General features: G+C 39.2%; 1 protein-coding gene across 1 annotated transcript; it reads left to right on the top strand.

Moving 5' to 3' along the window:
* The first annotated feature begins 12 nt into the window (after positions 1-12).
* Positions 13-26,421, top strand: LOC133343354 (dnaJ homolog subfamily C member 21-like). The gene is made up of 20 exons (XM_061552891.1): positions 13-267; positions 3,520-3,611; positions 4,472-4,540; positions 4,668-4,743; positions 5,885-6,087; positions 6,347-6,430; positions 7,368-7,439; positions 8,843-9,271; positions 12,848-12,982; positions 13,263-13,332; positions 13,964-14,054; positions 14,506-14,647; positions 17,552-17,653; positions 18,020-18,110; positions 19,346-19,414; positions 20,629-20,698; positions 20,971-21,048; positions 21,669-21,771; positions 23,443-23,579; positions 23,949-26,421. Exons 1-20 carry the CDS (start codon positions 219-221, stop codon positions 23,950-23,952), a joined length of 2,166 nt encoding a protein of 721 aa, XP_061408875.1. The 5' UTR covers positions 13-218; the 3' UTR covers positions 23,953-26,421.

Here is a 26,421-nt window from a genome sequence, read left to right as displayed (position 1 = left end):
AGCGGCGTCTTCTTCGTGCATCGTCCGCATTGTCCACGCGCCCGCTCTGTCGCCCACCCGCACTCGCGTTGATGTTGCCGAGGGGTGGACGCGCGGTTGACTATCGTAGGAAGGGGTTTTTGTTTTAGTTTTCATATTAAGTCGAGAGTGTGTGTGTGTGGGTGCAAGTCGTATTTCGTAATTGTTGAGTTAAATCGCTGGTTTTGTTTTTGTCCGACATGAGTTTGACCCGTCAGGAGGCGTACGCGGTGCTGGGCCTACCCAATGGTGAGTTGTGATCGCGTGTACACGAGAAACGACTCGACGCTATTTGTTTTTAACACGTACTAGGGCTTTCGCGACCAATTTAAACCATAGTTAAGGTCGTTTTGCGTTTGTTTGGGTGAGATCGCGTAGCTATAAACGTGTCGTTTAACCCGCCAACCAACACAGCCAACGAGTAAAGAGTTTGTGTCACGTAAGCGTGACAATTAGTGACTACTTGAGCACACCCGGTGTGTAAACGTGTACAATTCGAGTGCTCTGCCACGATGTTTCTCTGGTGCTTGTGTCCACACATTGCACGGCATGGTTTGCGTGCGTGCACGCGTGCGTGTACACGTGTTCTAGGCCAAACAATTCAAAACGAGTAAATTAATCGGTATAGTTATAGATTTGAAGCTTTCGTGACTGCAAGGAATCCTATTCTTAGGTTTTTTCGGTAAAGTCACGTAGGTAAAACATCAAAATTAATGAAAATAAAACAAAAAATCACGACGTTTCGGAGGCAACACATGATGACGAAGACTTGTGTTGCCTCCGAAACGTCGTGATTTTTTGTTTTATTTTATTTTCATTACTTTTGATGTTTTACCTACGTGACTTTACCGAAAAAACCTAAGAATATAATCGGTATCGATTTTTGGGTTACGCCACCTATGTAATGATCTGCCCAAATATGTATTCACGCGATGTATTATTTCGATAGTTTAGCTGCAATTAATTTACACGTAAGCCACTTTGTTGGGCTATTATTTGTGGCCAGATCGCTTCCGAAAAATAAGCTAAAAGCTCTGTTAGCTTTGCCTGGTAAGATACAAAAAAAAATGTTATTTTTATATATAGTTTAAAGTGCTTTGTTTACATTTCCTGTACAATACTTTGCACTCTTATCGTGTTTGTGTGGTGTTTCTTGTTGCGTTCTGACCCGCACCTACTGGACATCTTTGAAAAAATATCTTCATAGCTCATCGGATTCCTCCAGTATATAAATATTCTGATTGTGTACGTTATACTTCTTTCGCACCGTACGTAGTCAAGCGTGCTTATCAGACATGGCCAAAGAAAATTACATTACACTTTACAATCTTAACTTGTTTGGCAATAACGGTGGGGAGGGTCATAACATCAGAAAAGTTACCAGATCATTGTGACCTAACCCAAACATGTATTATGATGATTAATAACATGTTCTCGCGAAAAACTATGACGTAGTGTATAATATTAACACAAGCAATCTCAATGTGTATACAAATACACTTGACATAAGCACACGTGCTTGTTTAAAACCATACAACTCGTAGGCATTGAAGACGCCGGTTTTAAACCATGCCACATACACTACAGACAACGCATTGTTGGGCATTTTCGGTGCACTGTGTCAATACATGTCACTGTTAACCGGCACTAGGACAACCCATTTGGCAATCCACTGCTGGATGATCATGATTACCCCCCCATGTTTATTTGTCTATGATTCATCAGGTTGGAGATTGCAGCTTGTTTACCTAAGGACACTATCCAGGCTCAGCTCCGCTGACATTCCGATATTTGGGAAAATCGACTATTTGGTCATCGGCCACTGAGAAACGAGGCCACTTTAGTATCTAAATGTATACATTCACAACATCACAACATCACAACAATACATGGCCGTGTAAACTAATTGAAGAGTCCCCATCACTGACCTACGCACTTGCTATAAAGGCACTAGGTAATGCCAAACACAGGATATATATGCCAGTTCAAAGAATACACTTTGATATTCACTAAGATTTTAAAAATACACAACGCTGTACTACAGTACGCAAACACACTACACACGTAATACCGTACTCTAGAATATAAAATACCTTTTAAAGACAAATTGGAACGGTTACTGCAAGTTTGGGTAAATACTGTCGAATGTAAAACTAAAATGCTGTCAACTTTAAAACGCATACAAAGGGGGGAAATTGGTATACAGTATATAGGAAGTATTGTATATGAATTGGTGAAACACTCGTGTATGTATAGTGTACATACTGTATACGTATTACGTATGGTTGTGTGTGTGTACCACAAAGTCCTGGGGGTGAATTCCTGAGCCACTCATGTTTTTCGAGCGAGTTGGTTATCACTTGGCAACTTGCGGTTATTCTACTTTATTTGTTTAATATACAGACACACGCTTCACTTGAATAAGCGACTGCAATATCTCATTCGACTCTTGCCATCATCGTGATCATAATGCCGTTTTTCAAATGATTGCCTCAATCTGGCTTGGGGTTTCCTACAGTATACATACAATTGGTACCTTGCACACATCATTGATATGCGGTGCATTTTCTGGAGGACTTTGCTGTTTTTTCCAGCATTTTTCTGTTTGCGCATAGTCACTTTAATGTTTCTTGTTTTTGCTTGTTGCGGTTGCACCCGATTCAAGAACCGAATTGCTCACAGGGCTATACCTAATAAATGAAACTGAAAGTATTATTGGGATGAACAAAACGAAAAACGTGTTGACTGGTAACTAGCAGCAGTGAGAGGCTTTGCATGAATCAATGCTGCCGAATTGCCGACCTATCTTGTGCTACGGAGTCCCAGCTTGACGCAAAATTATATATACTACGCGTTTCAATTTCGACGTTATTTTGATCATTATATTCTTAATAATGATGCGAATACTTATTGACCTTTTAATGGAGATTCATTAGAAGATTTTAGCTGCGAAAGTTGGTATAAGCGTAATTGATTTTGAACAGTTGATGTCCTGGAGAATGCAATGCATGATATTGTTTTTAATGAAAAGAATGGGTTTGATTAACACTACTGTTGTTAATATGTACTTTATGCTGTTGTTTACTCATCTTGCATGGTACAGTGAAGGCGTCATATTCTTAGGTGTTTTCGGTAAAGTCACGTAGGTAAAACATCAAAATTTATAAAAATTATAAAATAAAATAAAGATCACGACGTTTCGGAGGCAACACCGAAACGTCGTGATCTTTATTTTATTTTATTATTTTATTAATTTTGATGTTTTACCTACGTGACTTTACCGAAAACACCTAAGAATATGATTCCTTGCAGTCACGAAAGCTTCAAGTCTAGAAACAGTGAAGGCGTTTATAAAAAATTATTGTTTTATGTATTTTTACCATCGTTAATGGACTGAACGGCATCACTTTAAGCACAGTGTTAACAGCTGGTCATAACGTTTAGGTTGGTAAAGCGTTATTGTTGGCCACGTATTTAATGGAAACTTGTTTTTATTTACAGGAGCACCTGAAGCAGAAATTAAATGTGCATACAAGAAGCTTGCTCTGGAATGGCATCCAGATAAGAATAATAACAGTGAAGCTGCTACCATTGTGAGTGGCAGGGAGTGTTTGGTATATTTTATTTTAATGTGGTGGCACATATGATCGTATTATTATACGTTTTCTTATGATCACTCATGCCTGCTGAAATACAATTGATCAGCATTGTACTGTTTTTAAATATCAGCATAGTTGTAATATTTGTGCATTTTGAGCATTGTACATTGATACATGGGTTGTTCAAATACCACATCACGTAGTAATGCACCAGCAAGGCTGTTTACTTGAGAGAACATTGATTTTGCACAGATCGCTATTCCCTGGGGTCCAAGTCCAGAAGCACTTAATGAATCTTGAAACTGATGTTAATCTGGGTAAAGAGAACACTTTTTGTAAGTCAAATTTAATCGTGGAGTTGAGACAACTACGCATCCTAATGTAAGGCGTGATCAAGGCTAATATTAATAACATTGAGAGCCTAAATATACTTGCCTCCACCGCAAACCGGCTGAAGTACACAGCTGAAAGTTATGCCAGCCGTGTTGCATGGATGACCATGCCGGCCATGTTGCATGGGGTTTTCTTGGCAGCTGATTGGCTGGTGCAGTTGGTGTGTTGTCATAATCCCGGGGAAACCACTCCACTGCCTTACAGCATTGAAATTGGCCGAGTACTTCAACATTTTATTAGAATTTTAATCCGTTTTCTTTTACGTGAGAGCTGTCGGATGTTGTTACAATCACAGGCTGCCAAGCCCATGACACACTTGACAGGCTTTTCCGTTGTTCAATCCCCCAATTTGTGAAGTATATACTTTCTAGCTGAAGACAACGTGAAATAATAATGCACATATCGCTTCGTCGAGGGTTTCAGCCTCTGTCATAACTTGAATTTCCTTTTGTACAATGCAGAAATTTCAGCAAGTTACGGGAGCATACCAACTTCTTACTGCAGAGAAAAATGAGGCTCACATGAGCTTGGTAAGCCACCAATAAAATGAATATAAATGTGTAATGCACACTTATACTACAATATCATATTTTTTGAAAATGTGTTGTGGTTGATCAGTCAATTTTATTGTCTCGTTTCATTTTGTACCTTTTTCAGGATGAAATGCTGGATTTATTCAACATGATGTTTTTTGGTGCCGGGGGTGGATTCCCATTTTATCGTCCGCGTTTTGGTGAGTAAACAAACAAACAAAATCATGTACACTACCAGGTGAATAATGATTATGTTTTTCTCTTAATAATCTAATGACCCTACATGCGAAGCATCTTTTGATAAATTGATGTTCTGTGCCAAGGGCCAGATGAACCTCTGATAAAATAAACATTTCATCCTCCTTAAAATGTTAAGAACAATACATACTAATGTATACATTTTATGATAAAACTATGTTATTGTTATTTCATAAACTACATATATGGATATTTGAATAGACTATGTTTTGTTGTTTGTTACCAATTTTATTTTCTTAAGTAAGTCTTAGTGCAGTGGTAGGTTACCTGAATACAAAAAAATTAACCCGTAAAAACAAAGTTTTTCACTATAAATCCTTTATATGCGTGGCGGCTAGAGTCCTCTCGTCCTCTGGCTTGAGATGGCTGCCACCTATGGGTCAGATGATTGCCTGCCACCATTAAGCAATTGGTAATTAAATATAATTATTTTTTTCCTAAAAAGTGTAACATTTTGGGAAAAAAATTTCACGAATATAAATTGTCACGCACAACGAGTCTGTGCAAAATGTCAGCTCGATTGGATCACGGGAAGTGGGTTAAAAAACGACCAAAAGATTTGCATGGTCGTAAGCGTGCAAGCAAGTGAACTTAATATAAAGGATTTTAAAAAAAAACAACAAGGGATTTCATTGACAGTGGGTGCACAAGCACAGATTGAAAAAACCTCTTTGTAAAAAAATATTCAAGTTTACAAACACTTGTGGTTTCTTTGTGGTTGTGTTTGAGTTCCATTCACACAGGAGGCATTTGAAGTCTTAAGATGCATGAGATTTGCTGGAAGTTTGTAGAAATGCTTTCCAGTGTACATAATTAAAAATATGTTTTCCCCTCACTTTTAGATACATGTATGCTGTTTTAGGACCTTGTCACCTACAACCAGTGGCCAAATATTTTTGAGTTTGAACATTTGAATTCCCATAGAATGAAGTCTTTCAAATGTAATGCCTGGTAACTTCTAGGCAGGATACTTCATATGAATTACATGCGAATCTCAACGGGTTGGCGTACCTGTGACTGTATACCACATGCTGTATTAATTTTGTCTCAACATTTTACCACCACCAATCCCACTCTTTACAGTATTCATCAATGGAGATAGAGACGAGTTTTACTCATCGGATGACAGCGATATGGAATATCTGTTTAACCCAAGCAGGGGTTATCGTGAACCCAACGCCTATCCCCGCCAGGGCGGCCGTGACCCTTACCATCGCACGCATGCCAGCAGCACCACCTCCACATCTCACATGGGCAAGACCACGTACAACACCATCACAGTCGAGGTACGTAGCTAACGTCGCAATATTTATGTTTTTTTTATGTGTGCGATAATGGTTTTGTAATGCATGATTAATAATATATTCTGAAATCATTGCCTGCAATGGAGAAACTTCACAACATAATTGTATGAAGCCCTCTTATGTGATTTTCATCTAAACCTTGATTTGGTGTAAAACCATTTCGACGCAAACAATTTGTAGCTATGTGATTACTATGAAGGTGATTTTTTTTTTGTGAAAATTGTCTGCTGTTTACTTACAGGAAGCAAATAAAAATGCAGCAGATCTTATACAGGAAGAGCAAAATGCTAAAAAGAAGACCGAGAAACGTAAATCTAAAAAGCAGGTTTGTTTTGCAGAATTATCACGAACCATATACTCTTAGGTGTCCTTACTTTATGCAATGTAAAAGTGTGTTTATATCATTGCAAAGTTTGTTTTCAAAGGTCTGGCATGGTAACATCAAAACAGCTGGATCTCCAGCCACTTAATTCAAACGCTTACCACCGTTGATTTAGGAGCAAAGCAACGTGTACAACCTCGCTTGCCGTGACAACAAATGGATCTTTATTGAAGAACTTAATGAAATAACTTCTACTCTTTCTTACTCGTAATTTCTGTCGACTGCAAGGCGATAAGTGGATCTTATTAGTGGCTAAAAAGCCGACTTGGAATGGTTGTATTCTGACGTTTGTTAAGGCTCTATTTGCTTTGGGAAAGTTTTTTTGCTTTCCATCTTAAATTGTGTGTACCTCCTGGTTCAATTTGGGTCCCATGTTTAAAACTAATTGTCAAACCAGATAAGACCAATACATACATAAAACATTCTCTGCAAATAACTCCAACCTGAAATACAGTTGTGTTATGGACAGAGTATATTTCCTTTGTCATCAGCTTTAATACATAACAGTAAATGTCGTCCACTATCTGAGTAAATAATAACAACACATGAGGACTTTTCTATACTCCATTATATATTTTACTTAACTATATTTATAACTCAACATTTTTTCCCCCGTAAATGGTGCATGTTATTTTTTACAAATATGTATTAAATGTTATTCATAAAGGATATTTTTGATTCTACATAATTGTTTGGAAAAATAAATGTCATGCATTTACTGAAGTGTTGATGCTTTCTTTGATGTTTTTGTTTAAGCTTTACTGTTTATATATAATTTAGCTGTAATTAAAACACAAGTGTTTGAAGCTTGCCTTGCCTTTTACAATTATATGAATGGGTGCTGTTATTTTTCATGTTAAAAATGATCTACTGTCCACAGAGGCGAAAGGAAAGAAAACAGCAAGAAAGAGTAGTTAAAGAACGCCATACAAATCCAGAAGATGATAAAGAGGTGTGTTTGTCTAATGTAATTACAGCTGATTGGAGTTGATATGATACGCAGTTTTTTTTCTCGATGTTGCCATTGGTGTCTTTAAATCCTTTATATTAAGTTCGCTTGCTTGCTTGCGTGCTTGCGTGCTTGCTTGCTTACGACCGTCCAAACCTTTCGGTCGTTTTTTAACCCACTTCCCGTGATCCAATCGAGCTGACATTTTGCACACAGACTCGTTGTGCGAGACAATTAATGTTCGTGAAAAAAAAATCCAAAATTGCGCACTGTTTAGGGAAAACTAATTAAATATTTAATTACCAATTGTTTAATACTGCAGACAATCATCTGACCCATAGGTGGCAGCCATCTCAAGCCAGAGGACGAGAGGACTCTAGCCGCCACGCATATAAAGGATTTAGAGTGAAAAACTTCGTTTTTACGGGTTATACTTATTACCACAATGTCCTGGGGTCAGTTTCCATACCGCCCTTAAGCACAGAAATCAGGTTAAGGCACAGGTGCCGAGAAATGTCACCGCTGCTGAAAGTGATTTATTGGATGCATTGTGATGTCTATTCATTTACTCCACTTAAATCTGATTAATTCAGAACTTCATGAAGCTACACAGTATATTATGGTTTAATACGTGTTTATAATGCCTATATAAGTGGTATTTGCAATGAACATAACCAATATACATACTAATAGTGTACTGTTCATGCAAGAGGCTTTTTAGTCTACCATGTTATCTAATTATCCTTGCTATTTGCTAATTTGAGCAACTGCTTGTCAGTATTTATCAATAACGTTAAGAGGGGACACGTAGGCTTTGAAGTTGGAAACCTGACCTCTTTCTTATATGGCCTTGGAGACCAGTAGGCAACTGCATATTTGGGGTTGGTGATACAACATTTCGGCATTGTGTGTATTTTGAGCCGTTCTGTGCACGTTTCATGTGGGCGTTAAAATGCACTTGTGGGCATATTAGGTGCGTTCCATTCCTTTCATATTTTGGTGAGATAAAAAAACAATGTGGCTCGTCGAAAGGCCCCAACCTCATCTTTGTGCTGGTTGCAACACAATTTATTTGTGTTACTTTTTTGCACCATAAAAAATGGGACCCCCCCCCCCCACACTTGTCGTACGTGGGGTTGAAGTTAATTGGATTGATCCAGCAGTAATTCACTCCAATCGCTCAACCACTGGTGGTCATTTGGCCTCATCGCTCTTCTATCGCTATTACCATGGTTCCCGTGAACGTCACTCATTGATTCCTCCTGCCCATGTTGAACACTCGCTTTCGTCTCAATCGTTGTTTTAAATAATAAAAAACAATGTTTTTGGTGATTTCTAATGGCGGTTCTCTTCCTTGCTTCCCCAAAGCATCAATCCTGAGTCGTATTATCCGTCTTGTGTTTCAGAGTGTGTGTTTTGATAATTCAAGTGAAAATGAAGAAGAAACAGAAGTAGCTGCTGAAAGCAAAACTGTGAATAAGGAACCCATTAAAAAACCTGGACCTCTTACAATGGACTCTAAGAAAGCGGCAGGAGCTGATGATGCCCTCAAAGGGAGGACCGTAACTAAAGCTAGTAATAAAGAAAATACGAGTCCACCCGCGTTCTCGGGCACCAAAGACCACAACGCAGGTGCTGCTTCATATTCAGAGACTCACGATAACAAGAGTGTTAGCATTGACGTGAAGTCGAATGGACATGCCAAACAGGCGAAAGCAAAGGATGCACCTTCGCATAGGGAGCCTGTACATTCATACACACGCCCTGCTTCGGAGAAGATTCGTGGCAACGGCTACGTGAACGGTGCCGAGAAGGAGTCTTCGGATTCTGAAGACGTAAGTACAGCACCCGCTTACTTTTTACCCTCCTTTTGTATTGTATAACAAGTAGTACACGGCAAAGTCACGTAGGTTAAAAATTAATAAAAATAAAATTAAAAATAAAAATCACGACGTTTCGGAGGCAACACAAGCTTCCGTCTTCAGGTGGAACCGTCACAGCAAGATAGCTGTATCACTTGATACAGCTATCACTTGATACAGCAATCGTGCTGTGACGGTCCCACCTGAAGACGGAAGCTTGTGTTGCCTCCGAAACGTCGTGATTTTATTTTACTTTTATTAATTTTAATTTTTTTACCTACGTGACTTTACCGAAAAAAACCTAAGAATATGAATCCTTGCAGTCACGAAAGCTTCAAATCTAGAAGTAGTACACTATTGACTTGAACATTTTATTACGCTGTTCCACTGGCTTGTCTTGAAATATTGTACTGCCAACATATATGGATGTATCTTGAATCGTATAGGTTGTTTTCTAATGAATATTACACTGATAACTTGTGTAAATAACGGTTATTTTAAATATGATTTAAAGCATTCAGTCCTGTAATTAACACTGGGTATGAAACGACTCATTGGTTCAGATCATTCCCAATGCCCTTGTGTGAGAATAATGTTTCTAATTTATGCAAATTGTATGCTATTGTTACTTTCAGGGGTATTGGAGCAAATGGTGACAAATTAAACTATAAAAATAAGTCAAGTAAGCCTTGAATTGCAGCTCCAAATTGTGAAAATCAAATCTCTCTGGCTTTGAGGAATGGTGGAGGTCAATTGTTATGTGCCTAATTATTCATTGCACACCTTGGTAAAATGGTTGAGAATCGAGGACGTTGGATATATAGAGGGTACTGTGTCCTCAGAATAATGAGCAGATGTATTTACATATAACGATTTATTGGGGGGGGGGGCCCCCTTGTGTTTGTTGGAAAAAAGTTGGAAATTTGGAATTCCGATGCTCAATGTAAAGGCACGCAACGGCATTGCAGACTTTGTGAGCTCCATTTCGACATCGCACAAACATGTGCTAGGCAGTCCCAGTTTCGGACTGTACAGGATATTATTGTATTCTTACACTTGTTCTCCCAGCAAAGCCTCGCTGAGTCTCATACTCTTCGAGAGGGTCGTGCAAGGAGGGCACGCTGTTGCTACGTATTATCCAAATTATGCAATTTGCAGAATTATTCGGCATTGGTATGTTTGGCCAATGCCAGTTACGTTGTTTACTTTCAATTATGGGACGAAATCGGCAAAGCTGGAAAAATCCCATGCAGAATACGGCGAGAACACAAACTCCAAACAGAAAGGAGCCCCTAATGTTGGGACTTGCACTCGGTGTTCTTGCTGTGCGGCTCAAGTTATAGCTTTGCACCACTGCTGTAGCATTTGACTATGCATTTCACAATTACCTTGTGATTTTTGAGTTGCTTCATGTGGACGTGGGGGGTGGGGGTTACCAATCTTCATAATATGCAAGTGTGTATCCAGGAGAGGTGGGTTTATCAACTTAACATTTTTATTCCTTACAATATTGGGGGCTACAGATTCCCACGTGTTAGTTTGATAACCTGCGGTCTAAAACACTTGTTTCCATTAAAATTTGTATTTTGATAGCATCTGCATGCAACCGCATCTCAAGACAAGACAGAACACTGCGACATGTGCCTTTAGGGGAAAGGAGAAATCTATTAGGGAGAGAAAGAGGCAGCCACACATTCGCAGATATAAAAAGGAAGGTTTTGAGGCTGAATTTGAATCGAGATTGTTGCAAGAAGGTAGTTCTATACCAGTGAAGCAGAGGAAAGAGAGTGACTTGACTGAGCAAAGGTGGACGAGGGTTGTAAGCGGAAAGTCTTGGTTGTAAAATCAGAGTGCATGAAGGGGTATAAGGTGAGATGAAATGATAAGAGGTAGTCGAGGGTGAGTCCATAGACCATAAGTGTGATCTTGAAGTTAATTTGGGATCAGTTTGGGAGACAATGGGTGGGATCAGTATTAGGGTGGTGTGGTTATATATACATGTGTAGAGGTGATTGTCACTCACCATTCCACAGCCGTGCAGTACCACTGATTGTCAATAGGGGGCAGCGCGTTACCTCGCCAGGGCAAATGACGTGGGGGTCACACAGAGGGCAACGGCGGATCCCAGTAACGGATCCTGAGACACATTCTTTCGGGCCCTGGGTGGGGGGAACAGGGGGAATGACGTCACCTTCCAGGTTGGCCCAGAGAGTTCTAGAAAGAGGGCGTGGCCAGGGCGGCGCAAGCCCAGAACCGGTATATAAGCCAGAGCGCTCGGAGCTCTGGCTCGGTTATTTACATGTCGAAGACTGAAGCCTGGGCTGAAGAATAGGACCCTGGACCCCAAGTTCTAGAGTCCTTCAAAGGGCTGGAGCTCAGGCCAGTGGTCAGGGGAGAATAGGTCCCTGGTAGAGAGGACCCTGGACCCAAGCTCTCTTCAGTCCTTCTAAGGGCTGTAGAGCTCGGTGAGGCCAGTGGTCAGGACCCACGGACCAGGAGGGTCAGGTCAGATAGCTCTCCGCTAGGTCCCAGCCGGAGGACGATAGGTTAACGGGTGACCAGTGTTAGGTCCCGCAGAGTCCGGAGGCCATACCTCCCCAGGTATCGGGTAAGGGGACCCGTTATACCCCTTGTGTGTGTTAAGGACCGTGTCGAGAAAAGACAATAAATACAGTGTTGCCTCGAAGAAGTTTATTCGTCAATAATTACAACACTACACATGTGTGGATGAGATGTCTGCCATTTGGTCGAGTGTTTTTACATGGCTTCTGCCTATTGTTTTGCTATCCACACTGATGTCAAATGATCTCATGTCATATATAAAGTGATATGTTCATTTACAATCAGGAAATTTGCTTAACTTCGTTAAATCTTTGCCCAGTACTTTGAGCTGTATCATTGTTTCCCCACGTGGAAATGTGTTGAGTGAACATTTTTTTCTAAATAAATGCTTCAGTCTGGTCAATATGAACTGGAGAAAGTTGCTACCAATCCAAGATGAGACTACATTAAGGCACAATGTGTATGTGGCAGCCAGTTTGAGTTGATGGACTCTGTGGCAGTTACAGCTGGGTGTCATCAGCATAGAAGTGACGTTCAACCTTAAAACTAAAAGATTTTGCCAAGTGGAAGAAAAAATATATTACGAGGTGATTTGGACGGAGGTGATCTAGGGATTGAAAACAAGAGGTTAATGAGATGGTGGCCTCTAAAGATGACAGGTGAAAGTGAGGAGATTGCGTTGACATAGGAATGACTGGGATATGAGATGCATTTTGGCTGGAAGTTGGCCAAGATGGAATTGGACAGATGGATGTTTAAATCCCCATTAATTGTGTAGAGAAGGGAGAGACCTAGGTTTGAGGTGGGATGGATGACCGTTGGAAATTGGAGGTAGGTTGGAAATGAAGGAAATAAATTAAAATAAGTTAATGTTTTGGGAATTTACGGAGGGAATTTAACATTACACTTTGACAACATAATTTTCTGATCAAATGTGTTTGGATGAGCAGAGCTTGAATGAAGTGTATGAAATGTGGTCTTTTTCAGGAACCTGAGTGGGATATGGGTAGTGCCTTTTTTGCCAAGGTTGCAAGCAAACAACAGCCAAAGCATACCAAAGTGGACAAAAAAGTGAAAAGCAAGGAAAAGCCAGTCCCAGTTAAAGAAGAAAAGCCTACAAAGGTAAAGATTAAGTCATGCTTATTTTAAAATAATCACACTCCCAAGGTGTCAGACATTTGTACTCTAAGCGTATGAAGAAAATCTTTTTTTTAGAACATTTCGATTGTCACCATGCCACATCCAATTACACTGCATGTGATTTGGCCGGTGTTGTTTTCCACTTGCTCTTTCTGTTAATGAAATGTGCTTCTTAATCTAATCTCATGCGTAATGCAATTTCATCTGTTTTTGTCATCTCAAACGCACTGCACTAACTCCACTGCTTGCTCTCTCTCCGTAGGTTCCCGCCAATGTTGTACCCCAGAAACCAAGTCCTGACGAGTTAGCTCAATGGAGTGTACAGTTTGCAGGTAAGGTTAATCTCTCAAGTCAGTTTTGTACTGGGTTTTTTTAAGTCCAGGAAAAAGCTTGTAATGTGACATTCTTTCACAACGCTTGTAAATGCTATTAAATAATCGAACCAGCACAGGCTTTATCTAACATTGGAATCACTCATGGCATATAACAAGAATTATCTAGAAAGAGATTAAATGATTAATTGGCTTCATTCTTTGAAAATAATATCGTGCAACTTGCATACAACGTTAAACATTATTTACATATTATACGCAGGATGCCCCTTTCCCATTCCGAGACATCTGCAAGTTGCAAGCAGTTCGCATTAATTTTATTTAGAGAGGCGTAGCGCTGTTCTTTTTAAAGACACTATACTCGCCGCGACACGACCGCATTATGATAGATGGTGCCAAACTATATTCCTCATGCCTTCTCGCATGGCCTTGTAGGAGCCTCGATAAGTCTAGAGGTCGAAAGACATACTGCAATGGGAAAGGGTTCAATTGCATTTATTGTGTCCATTAACACACACACACTGTAATCCATATTTATTTTGTGTTCAGCCAAGTGGTCTGCACATAAATGTGTCCGTTGAACTGTTTTTCAAATCTTAACTTCTTGCAACTTCGTCTTGTTCCAAAACAGTGCAAGGTAATGAGTTGGCAAGTAAACAGAGTTATGCAGAAGCCATTGAGAAGTTTACTGAAGCAATTAAGTTATATCCGCAAGATTTTCGGTAAGTCAACTCCCTTTGTGTAACTTGACATTTTTGCAAGCTAAATTTGAATACTAATATTATACAGCCAATTTGAGTTGATAGGAAGTAACTTGGCAGTTCAACGTTGTGTGTGACAGGCAATAATGTATTCTAAAGGCAAAATGTTGCGTGATAAAGTTGTTCATTATCTTAAGTTCTCAAGAAGAGAAACACTGCCAATCACAACTGGTGTAGCTAAGGCAGCAAATGATTTCTGTTGTGTTTTTTCTAATTAGATGTTTGCCAATTCTTAACCACATGTTTAGATCATCCTTGATGAAAGACGTCTCAGAAATACTCATTTAGTATATGGCTACACAGTGATCATAGGCACATTTTTGTAAAATGTAGCTCCTCAGTTTCTCATCGTTTATGATTTAGATGGTCTGTCATTTTGATTAAATTTATAATCTGTGTCATTATTAACCAGGTATTTTGGGAATCGATCCTATTGTTTTGAGCGTCTTGGAAAGTACAATGATGCCTTGATGGATGCGGAGTTAGCTATAAATATAAACCCAATATGGGCACGAGGATACTTTAGAAAAGCGCGGGCTTGCATTGGATTGAAGGTAAGGTTACTTTTATTAATTTTAATGTTTTACCTACGTGACTTTACCGAAAAAACCTAAGAATATAAGGTTGCTGTGTTTGCAATCTTTGACATTTCACGTGCAATTTGCATTATACCGTTCACTGGCTTTTATGATAAAGGACTATTTTGATATTTTTTGCATTAAAATTACCTTGATTTTATAAATGCCACTGCAACATGTAACTTTTGTAAATGCAGCAATGCAATAATGGATAAATGCATCGTGTACGACTTTTGCTCTTGTAAATGTCACCACCCATTATTTCCATTCCACACCACACCACAATGTCCATCTGATTTCCTCAGTTCGGACCTTGACCTATCCTTTTGAAAGGGAACTTGATGTAAATGACCATTTTTATTATAAGCAGCACCCTGATAAAACATTTTTTTACCTATTGCCAAATGGTCCAATTTTCAAGTTCAGTTTAACACGTAGGCTTTCGCGACCAATATTATTCATAATCAACGTTTTTGGGTTTAGATCGCGTTATTTATAAATGTGTCGTAACCCTCCACCACCCGACACGGCCAATCAGTTAAAAAGTGTCACGTTGACAAAATACAATTAGTTCACTGCTTTAGCCCACCGGTGTGTTGAAGCGTGAAACCACAACAATACTCAAATTGTAAATTGTTGTGGTTTCACGCTTCAACACACCGATGGGCTAAAGCAGTGAACTAATTGTATTTTGTCAACGTGACACTTTCAAGTTCAGATTTCGAATTAAGCATTGCCAGCAGATTTGATGCCCAGAACCATCACGGCATGTAATAATACAATGATTGGTCAATCTATCACATACAGTGGCGAGAACAAGTTTGAACCCCAATGATAATTAAGGAAATTAAATAGTTTTACCATAATCAACGTTTTTGGGTTTAGATCGCGTTTATTTATAAATGTGTCGTAACCCTCCACCACCCGACACGGCCAATCAGTAAAAATGTGTCACGTTGACAAAGACAAATAGTTCACTGCTTTAGCCCACTAAAGCAACATTTACAATTGTAAATGTTGTGGCTTCAACACACCGGTGGGCTAAAGCAGTGAACTATTTGTCTTTGTCAACGTGACACATTTTTACTGATTGGCCGTGTCGGGTGGTGGAGGGTTACGACACATTTATAAATAAACGCGATCTAAACCCAAAAACGTTGATTATGAATAACATTGGTCGCGAAAGCCTACGTGTTAAACTGAGTTTTACCATGATAGTCGTCTCAATTCAAACCCGGTATTTTATTAAATATACAATAGGGTTTATCTTAACAAATTCCATGTCTTCTCAAACGAAATGATGTTTGAATTAAACAAATAATGAGTAATTAAGGTTCAGGGTATGTGAAAAAGTAAGAACCCCTGGTATCGGCTCAATTAATGGAATTATAATCAGGTGTTTAAATAATTAGGTTGATCTTCAGGGGTTAGTTTTTTGGATACCCCACCCAATATAAAGATCAAAACGTTGAGTTTGGTCTTCACCATACAGGTGAGTGTGGAAACAAGTAATGCCACGATCAAAATAAATCTTGAGGAAATAGTTAATGCACATCAGTCTGGAAAGGGTTAGAAAACCATTTCTAAGGATTTGGGGCTCATCCAATACACTGTCAGTCAACAAATGGAGAGTTCATGATTCAACCATCAGAACAAGACTGAACAAGAATGGTGTTCATGGAAGGATAGCAAGGAGAAAACCACTGCTCTTCAAAACGAACATTGCCCATCTGAAGTTTGCCAAAGAACGCATAGATGATCCACAAGACTTCTGGAACAATGTTCTCTGGACAGACGACTCAAGGCAGAACGTTTTGGCCTCAATGAGAAAGTTATGTTTGGTCAAACCAAACACTGCTTTCGAATAGAGAACCTCATCCCAACTATCAAGCGTGGTGGTGGTGGGAATGTGATGGTCTGGGGAGCTGCTTTTGTCGCCTCAGGACCTGGACAGGTTGCCATCATTGACACAACCATGAATTCTGCATTGTATCAGAAGACTCCAGAGGAGAATGGCAGGACCATCCGTCCGTGAGCTGAAGCCGACTCAAAAGTGTGTCTTGCAGCAAGACCGTGATCCTTAACATGCAAGCACATCTCCAAAAGAATGGCTGCAGAAGAAGAAATTCCAAGTTTTACAATGGCCTAGTCAAAATCCAGACCTCTAAACCCCATCGAAATGTTGTGGCAGGACTTGAAGCGAGCTGTCCGTGGAGTTCTGTAAGGAGGAATGGGTAAAAATTCCTCAAATCAGATATGAGAGGACTGACCAACGGTTCCATGAAACACTTAGTTGCAGTGATTTCTGCTCAAGGGGGTGTCACCAGTTGCTGAATCTAAAGTTTCACATAATTTTTCACACATGGTTATTGAACAGAATAATTTGAGGATAAATAAATGTTGAAAGAGATTCGCGTTTTATGTTTCATTAATTTAATCGGGTTATCTTTATTATTACGACTTAGATTAAGATCTAATAACATTTTAGGCTTGAATTATGTAAAATATGAAAATCCGAAGGGGGTTCACACTTTTTCTCGACACTGCAGAAAAATGGTCTTTGGAGTATTAGTCTTTGTTAAAAATGTCCGTTTCTATTACTCATTACATATGGAATGATTCACTCCCCCACCATTATATGAATCGTCAGCAATAGGTGTTACAATTCAAGGATAAAATTACTTTATTTCTCCTTGGGATTTTCTCAAGTTCTGTCTTGTACTGTGTGCATTCCAATAAGTCCAACACGAACATTGTATATAATTTGCATAAATCTATTATTTTGTGCATGCATTTATTTAATTGTTACATGCCTACGAACCTTCCATTGCGCATGTAAGCTTCTGACTAAAGCATGTGGTGTGTTTGTTAATTTTACAGCATTATAGAGAGGCAGAAAGTGCATTATGTCAGGTGATTACTTTAGATATGTCTGAAGATGCTAAGCAAGAGCTGATGAACGTGCGAACACTCCGTCTTATGGTAAGCTACTGCACCAGTGTCATACAGTGTGTGCATATTGGAGTTTTTTTTAGTTCAGGCATAAGCGAATGGATTCGGACAATTTTTCATAGGATAATTAAGTGCATACGTAATGTATTCATACAGAGTGATTTTTCACAGCTGATGAAGTAGGGTGGAACTTTAATGAATATATATATAGTATTGCTGCCCTTCAACCTTGAGTTAAGTGAACATTTTCGCCTCATGTCAAATTCATTATAGCTTTCAGTGCCATTTGCCATCTCGCAAGCGTGGAATGAATAGCTTAGCGCTGTAATTTATGAAAACCGGTTTAAGTTGAAAGCACATCTAAGTTTTCTGATGTTTCTTTCTGTGCTCTTGTAGGAGATGGGCTTTCCACAACAGCAGTCGGAGGCTGCAATCTGGGAGTATGACACGGTGGATGCTGCTTTAGAGGCACTGCTTCGAAAAACAGGTGCATATTCCAAAGCTTTTTTTTTTTAATCCCGTATTTGTTGCCATAATTGTCCTAATTCCTATGGTAAGCTTTGCTTAGTGTGGATGCTTGATGTGGATTGATTCTACAGCTCTGCACGGCGATCTCGCCACGGTAGCGAGATGTTAACTACCTCGCCTGGTATACAGGAGGTCGTGGGTTCGATCCCATCCTGACGGCTGTATATTTGGAGTTTGCATGCTCTCTCCATGGTCGAGTGCATTTTACTCCAGATCCTCTGGTTTTTCCCTTCACATTTAGAAGCATGTGTTTTTAGAGTAATTTCTATAAATTTCCACAAGCCCCACTTCATTGAGCTATGATCTGTGGCCAGTTCTCATCTGGAAAAGATTTATAGCTCAATGGGCCTTACCTGATAACATTGAAAGTTTGGTATAGATTTTAGCAGCAGCCATAACACCTAGTCAATTCACAAACTCGGAGCTTATGTAATCGCCAATACACTGACTTTTACTGATTTCGGTCTGCTCTAATTGTATGCAAGCATTTTCGATATGCTCTAAATGTATGCAAGCATCACTGACTGCAATGGATACGTTTGTTTTGGATTCCATTGTGTTAAATCACAAATATGTAATATATTTTAGTTGTAGACACTAATTCTTCACTAATTGAGAAATATAAACCTATACACCGTTCAAAAGTAATGCAATGCTAACACATGTTAAAGCTATACAATCTAGGTGCTTGGTTATACCCAGCACGTTATGGGCAAGGGTTTGTAGATTGCCTATTTGTGAATCTCCCCAACCTTTTGAGCAGTGCGTGTGACGACGAGCTGGATAGAGATTTTTTTTCACGAACTTGCGTTCACTTTTGTGTGATTTTTTTTTTCCCTCACATTGGCCTCCTTTTCACAGCTACTCCCAATTATCTTAGCACATGTGTAAACACTCCAGTAATTGGCCATGGCATCCTCAATGTATCGGCATTGTAAAAAACAATTTTCTTAACTCAGCCAAGCTTTCCTGGATAAAACCTGTATCCTTATTTTCCTGGATAGAACATGTATTCTTACTTGCCTGGATAAAACATGTGTTCTTACTTGCCTGTACTTGGTGGTAAACCGAAGTTTGTAACCATTTTGGAACAGTAAAGCCAACTGGTGTTTATTCTCGAGCTTATCAAAAGAATTTTAAGCATTTGTAATTGAGAACACCTGATCCTGTATCTCAACTCTACTCCTGTTTCAGGTGCCTTGCCAAAATCCGGTGTGGGCAACATGGGGATACAGAATCATAAACTACCAAGTACTCGACCAAGTAAGTAAACCTGTAACTAATACATCAGGGTATTTTTTTTTATTGTGTTCGTAAATGTATTATATCATATTAGAAAATTGTAAATCCATTTCAATAAATGAGCCTCTTACATTAGAAATGTTTGTATGGGAACATGCGAATGGCAAAATGCATTCGAAATTGCCAGCTTATACCCATGAACTTGCATTGTAATGCCCAAACTAATTGCACCGATATAAGGTGAAACGTGCATTTCATTCTTTAAAAGTAAATAGTTTTTTTTGGTATTTTGTTGCCGATCTTGCTCCGCAAAGTACAATCTTGGACAGCTGTGGTACATTTATAGAAATTGGTGTCGGAGTATTAGGAGTTTTTGTGAAAGCAAATTACATTTTCTTAGGCAGATTTATGGACTCTATCCCAGGTACAGCAAGTAGTTTATGGACACCCTTAATTAAACTGGTAACTTTTTATTGTAGGCTATTGGAAAGTTCGATGCAGCATACACAATAAAGCAGTGGAAGATGTTAGGTTAAGAGATGTTTATTTTTTCATGTAAATGTCATGCATTTAATTTAGATCCCATACCACATAAATAGCATGAATGCTCACTTTAATTGTGGGATGTGGTTTGTAATTGAGAATTATCTTATAGCTGCTTAACATTAATTCAAGTAACATTAAATTGATACATTATGACTTACATCTGTTAAACAAAGAATGCCATCCTCTCCTTGGCAATTGACAAATCATTAAACCCAGTTGGAGCGTTATGCGATAACAGTACCTTTTATACCCATCCATGTAACTTTCAATGTTGGCTCTTCCCAAATTGTAGTTTTAAAGGTCCCCATCAGCACCCACACACTTTGTTTTACAAGTGGACCATTCATAATATGGGTTTTTTTTTTGGTTAGATCGCATAAATATAAATGTCGTTAAACACGCCACCACCCGACACAGCCAATTAGTAAGGTTTGTCACGTAAATAGAACATGCCATTTCGTTACTAGCATCATCAGGTTGGCATATTCTGTTTACGTGACAAACCCTACTAAATGGCTGGTGGTGGCGGGTTTAACGGCACATTTATATTTATGCGATATAACCCAAAAAACATGTGTGCATGATATTGGTCGTGAGAGCCGACGTGTTAAACTAAGTGAACCATTATTTAAAAAGCCATCCTATTTGTGTGTGCTCACGCACATGTTGTGCATTTACACAACCTGTAGATGTCACCGTACAGAGAACCCAAGACTCAAATGGTGCTTTGGGCAATTCTTCAGTGCCTCCACCTCCTCCGTGAGTAACGCACCGTTGCCGTGTCACTTGAATCCCTAGCTTAATGTCATGTTTTTGCATCTAATGATGTTACTGGTAAACTTGCAAAACAATATGCGTGCACTTGAGAGATTTTCTAGATGTTAAGATCCATAATACAAAGGTGGCATTTTTGCATATAAAAAATGAAAATAATGCACTTGTGAGCATGATGGGTATGTTATTCAAGGACTTTTTACCGTTTTATTTGTCAGTCTGCAGTTTAAAACAATGTTAATTTATTTTATTCTCAGGTATAGCATCGTCTCTTTATGGGTGGGAAACTTGACTTCTGCTGTTACTGAAGACATGCTTCAAACGCTGTTTAAGCCGTAAGTATTTATTTGTGGGTATACGGTGCATTACTATTCCAAACATCGAAGTATTGACTGCATTGACAATACATATTCTCAAATATGTGCACACTTGCGAGAAAATGTGCTGGAATAATTTGCGATTATATTCCCATTGGACTCCTGTGGAGCAGTGGTTTTATGATGATTTGCTACATCAGTTTTTGTCCCCTAAACAGCCAGTTACAATGTGCATGGTACCCAGCTTTTGTGTACTCCCCATGTCATCTGTGGTCACTGACTTACACATGTTCAGAAACATTAGGATGAGCACCAATTTGTCCACGCCACTGTATTGCTGCATTGCTTGTAATGAATTTTATGCAGGTTTCGATAATTTAATGTTTTTTTAATATATATCGACTAAATATTAATGTTTTAAAATATAAATCTATTTTGGAGTGCTTTCGGTTAAATCTAAAATGTGTTTCGAACAATATAGCAGGACCCAAGATGCATTGTATACAGTGACAAAGACAATCCAAATTGTATTGAATTGTCTTTATATACAATAACGACTTTGCGTGCTCAATTGGTAGTGTACTGCACTGTGGCGAGTTTTCTGCTTGTTTGACCCGATTTATTTGTGAATCGGACAGATTTGGACAGATCCACAGCTTCCGAATGCTGCTGGACAGAAAGTGTGCGTTTGTGAACTACACAACCAAGGAGGCCGCTGACAGAGCTTTGTGGTCCTTACAGGTGAGTTTATAAATGACAAGGGAAGTGTGTGTCTCCATGGCATCTGCGGTCACTGTGCCTCTGTTAACATACAGAATTGTTGTTTTTCAATCAATGTGTACAGCGTTTGTGTTCCATGACACCGTATTGTAAATGTTGTGGCTTGGCTCTCACACCGTACTAGTGACGAATTGGCACGTTCTGTTTACATGACAACCCTTACTAGTTGGCTGTGTCGGGTGGTGGCGGGTTTAACGACACATTTGTATATTTATGCGATCTAACCCAAAAAACCTCTTGTGGTCACAGGATTTAGTTTACATCTCGCCACCGTGGCGCCTGGTATACTGGAGGTCGCGGGTTCGATCCCGACCCTGACGCCTGTATATTTGGAGTGTGCATGTCCTCTCTCCCCTCCGAATTCAGAAACATTTGTTTAGATTATTTGGCTACTGTAAATTTCCACATCAGCCACTTCATTGAGCTATCATTTGTAGCCAGGTCGCTTCTCAATAAGAGCTACATAGCTCAGTGGGCCTTACCTGGTAAAAAAAAAAGTTTATAACATACATATCTTCTTGGTTCTTTCGGTAAAGTCACGTAGAATAGAAATAATAATACTCGACAGACCTGCTCTCCACCTGAGGACGGCTGCTTGCGTTGTGGCCGAAACGTCGTGAGAATTATTTTATTATGTTTTATTTTTATTATTTTATTATTTCCCTTCTACGTGACTTTACCGAAAGAACCAAGAAGATGAATCCCTGCAGTCACGAAAGCTTTAAATCGAAATATATATATATTTTTGCTCGTTCGCTCCCCCCCAGTTGAGCGCATGTCAGATGTCTGTGTAACAACCAAGTCTCTGCGTGGAACAAACTGTCCCGTGTGGTTTTATGTATGGAAATCTGGAGCTGCTCACATGATAGTAAATGTATTTTTCATGTCACGGCCTTTACACCCGGGGTAGCTTGGAGTGCTTTATACACGATGAGTGGCTTTCACCATGTAAAAGTAATAACGTAATACATTAAATTTTAACATTTTCCACAGGTCTTTGGGCTACAGCATTAGTCACCCACTTGAACGTGTGTTAAGTGACAAACATGTTTGCCCATGTAATAGTGTTTTTCGTATTATCTGCATCCTGTGAAGAAATTCATTTCTAATTGGAACTCTGGCAGCGAGCATTCTACTACCATGCTGTGTTGGAGAAGGGGTCCAGAAGTTGGTGTCTCAGAACTGTCAAACCCAAATTTAAATTCTCAATCTTGATTTGAAGCTTTCGTGACTGCAGGAAACCATACTCTCTGGTTCTTTCGGTAAAGTCACGTAGGTAGAAAAATAAATAAAATAAAACACGACGTTTCGGTCGCAACACAAGCGGCCGTCCTCGGGTGAGAAACATTTTAATTCTCAGCCTGACGTAAGCTAAATTGCGTGAATTTGTATTCTTGTACAAACTTTGACCGAGCCGAAACCATCCACTTGCTACACTTTAACACAATATATTAATTGGATGGCTTCCGGGATTCTAACCCTAGATCTCAGGCAAGGTACGTGCTCATTGCACTGACCATTGAGGGGCAGCAAGACACTCCGGATGGAGAACCTTTTTGTGGAGACCTTGTATTTTTGTCCTTGATATGCATGCATTCATGTGTGTGTGTGTCTCCCTTGTGTCCTCGACAGGGATACCAAGTCGCAAACACAAACCTGCTCATCCGCTTCCAGAGTGCCTCCACAAAGAGCGTCGCCGCCGCCCTTTCAGCAGCCTTCAGCAGTGCCACCAGGATCCAAAAACGGCTTCACCAAAATGCAAAGCAAAGGTGGGTTTCACTAAACTCCACGCATTATGGTGAGAAGTTCAATCTGGTCTCTGCCGCATTATTATGCAAGTACATGTCGATGTGGGAAGAATGAAGCCCTGCTGGCGTGTAGTTTGAGCAAATAATTTGGTCTGCAGGAATATTTAAAAGCTATGGCGGTTGATCCTAATGATCCACACATTCCTTTTCACCCCACCCAGTGCTAGCAGGGCTGTTCACTTAACTTGGTATTTATTGTCCTTAGCGCTATTTACCAACATGACACTCATCACACACTTGCATTCTATATATTACCAAACACACTTTTATAAATATTATGCAAGCACTGCTTTGATTGATCATTGCAATTGTTGATTTGTCTCTTCCCAGGTGAGAAGAAGGCAACGTTTACCAGCCTGTCTTCTTGAATGGACTTGAAATCCACCCTGGATGGAGGGCCTCCACTGTGTTGTTCCATAATATCGTTTGCATTGAATATACCAGCATTATGAAGCATTCTGGTTTAATTTTGAAGCTGATAATGACGTGAAGGGCAAACGTTTTGCCTGGTGTCGCATATCAATGATTCCAGGAAATTGACCCTTGTCGAGAATTTACACATCTATAAATGACAATCATTTAATTGCCTACGTTAGATGGCCGACTCGATTTGAATTTGTGCAACGCTTAAACAAAACCTTAGTTATTTAAGAACTTAAATTGCAAGCCTCCAATATAAGAATAACTTTTTTATAATGAAGTTTGTCGTTAATCTGACGTGTAACTTGCCTCTGGTCAGGTTTCATGCCATTTTGCATTTGTTACCAATTATGTTTATGATGCTTTGGGCTCATACGTTTGTAGAATGCCTTAATTTTAATAACTACTTTTATTCAACACTTTTCTAGGCTTCATCTTGTTCCGTTATATTACATGGTAAACTAAAGCCTACATCAGCCAAGTACTTGCAACAAAAGTATTTGATCACGATGTAACACTTGGCATTTTATAATTGATCCTAACCAACTCCCAAGTCTAAAATATGATATTCATAACTGGTATATGTTAACTCCAACTTTATTTTGCAGCTTACTATATTGACCGGCTAAGTATAAAAAAACATTTACCTGCACACGCACTTGTCATCAAGGTTCTGCCATTTTTTTAAAGTCAAGTGGTAGGCCCAAAAGTTATCCTGATGATGTTGACAGCAAATACAAACGTTTAAATCGGATATCTTCATAGATGGCAGCAATAAGATTAAGCTGAGGTTAACAAAACTTAAGACATAGGTCGGTAGCAGTTTAGTTTAGAAAAAGATTACAATTGTTGCTTATTTCAATGCAGTTATATTTTTCCTGTAGGCACCACCAGTCTGCCTTTCGAAGATGTGCAGCAATTCCACCAATTGCTGTAAAACCACCAATGTGGATAAGATGCCCACAATTAGTTTGAGTATGGGAGTATTAACTTTTTTGACTGTCAAATAAATATTAATTTAAATCATTGTGGTTTTTGGTGACTTTATTGGCCTTAATCGAGAAATAGGAGTTTTGGTCAATTCCTATTTTTATTAAATGCTTAACCTGGATTTCAAACCAAACAATTATGCCTTCTCAGCTCTGCTAAAATAATTCCATCTCAGAATCTACCGAGGATGCTGTTGTGAAGCTGCTCCACATTACAGCTATCAAAATAAATGTTCTTAAACCACTTAAACTCGCGTGGGTAACCCGTTTTTCTAAGCCATACACAATGTATGCCTTGGACTTTCATTAGTTTTTTTATCTGTAGTTTAGTTTGCTCTTTATGTGTTTAATAAAGCCTACAGATGTGCAGTAAACATCAGCATAATATACATTTTCATTTAATCAGCACTAGTCGGGCAGGACTGTTTAGATGAACAATTTTCACGTCCTAAATAACGAAATTAGTCTTATTTTTTCACGGATTAAGAAGCCGAGATAATAACGTTTCCTGCAGCTACACAGCTGAAATTGCCCCCTTGCAGATTCAGAACATTTGCAATTACTACCAGTGTTTAAGATTTTTATTTTACATGTAGCTATCTTCTTAATGTGCTCTGCCTTGGACGTGTTTTAAGCCTTGCCTAGAGGGGGTTAAAACAAGTGGTGTAATTCCCAGTCCAAGGCCCGCGTGCGCACATTGAGAGAGCGGTGTGGATACGATTTAAAGATGATGCTGGAGCGCCACCAGGGGGAACTGCATATTCTAAGCCAGTTTAACCAAGTGGAGGAATTGCAGCTGGAATCCAACGACATGGCCCAACTTTACATTGTCAACGATAGCCGCTCGCTTGCAGACCACACAACAAGCGGTGATATAACGTGGATTGCAAACGTAGTTTGAAAAGGCATTGGGATGGGTATTTAGCACTGCAATTGGCTAAGCCCCTTTTAAACGTTGACATTCCACTGAAATTACATGGACCGGTGTTGGTTCGTGGTGAATATATTAGGGAGGTATTTTTTAAGTGCTTTATATAAAATGTCGTTCTTGCAAATCTGTTGAGTGACTGACAGGTGGGAATTTATATTTATTATTTTGGCTATGCCAGCTCCTGAACCTTTTTTTAGAATTTGACATGTAGTATTTTGCAAATGTCACATTTTTCTTGCGTTGTTTGCTATCGGTTTTAAAGTTTGAACGAGAACTCTATTTAATGTTCAGCTGAATTGTTGTTGATTAGAACGTTTTAAGTTAAATGCTAAAAGTTCTCGATTGAAATTTTGTAATCTTTTGTAATGAACGTTACGTTAATACCTGCCACTTTCAATGACATCAATAATTGTAAATACAAACCTCTTAGTATCTTTGATAATAAATCTTATTTGAAACTTTG

Source organism: Lethenteron reissneri, chromosome 17 (genome assembly GCF_015708825.2).
Source record: "Lethenteron reissneri isolate LAM-NWPU_2019-01 chromosome 17, ASM1570882v1, whole genome shotgun sequence".
In the NCBI taxonomy this organism is placed as follows: Eukaryota; Metazoa; Chordata; class Hyperoartia; order Petromyzontiformes; family Petromyzontidae; genus Lethenteron; species Lethenteron reissneri.
Note: the sequence above shows the minus strand (reverse complement) of the source record. Positions and strands in the feature narration are given on the sequence as shown.

Coding starts and splice junctions, on each gene's coding strand:
- LOC133343354 (XM_061552891.1), top strand. CDS start 219: ATGAGTTTGACCCGTCAGGAGGCGTACGCGGTGCTGGGCCTACCCAAT. Junction 4,744..5,884: donor ATTTTATCGTCCGCGTTTTG/GTGAGTAAACAA, acceptor CACTCTTTACAG/TATTCATCAATGGAGATAGA. Junction 20,699..20,970: donor TCAGTGCCTCCACCTCCTCC/GTGAGTAACGCA, acceptor TTTTATTCTCAG/GTATAGCATCGTCTCTTTAT.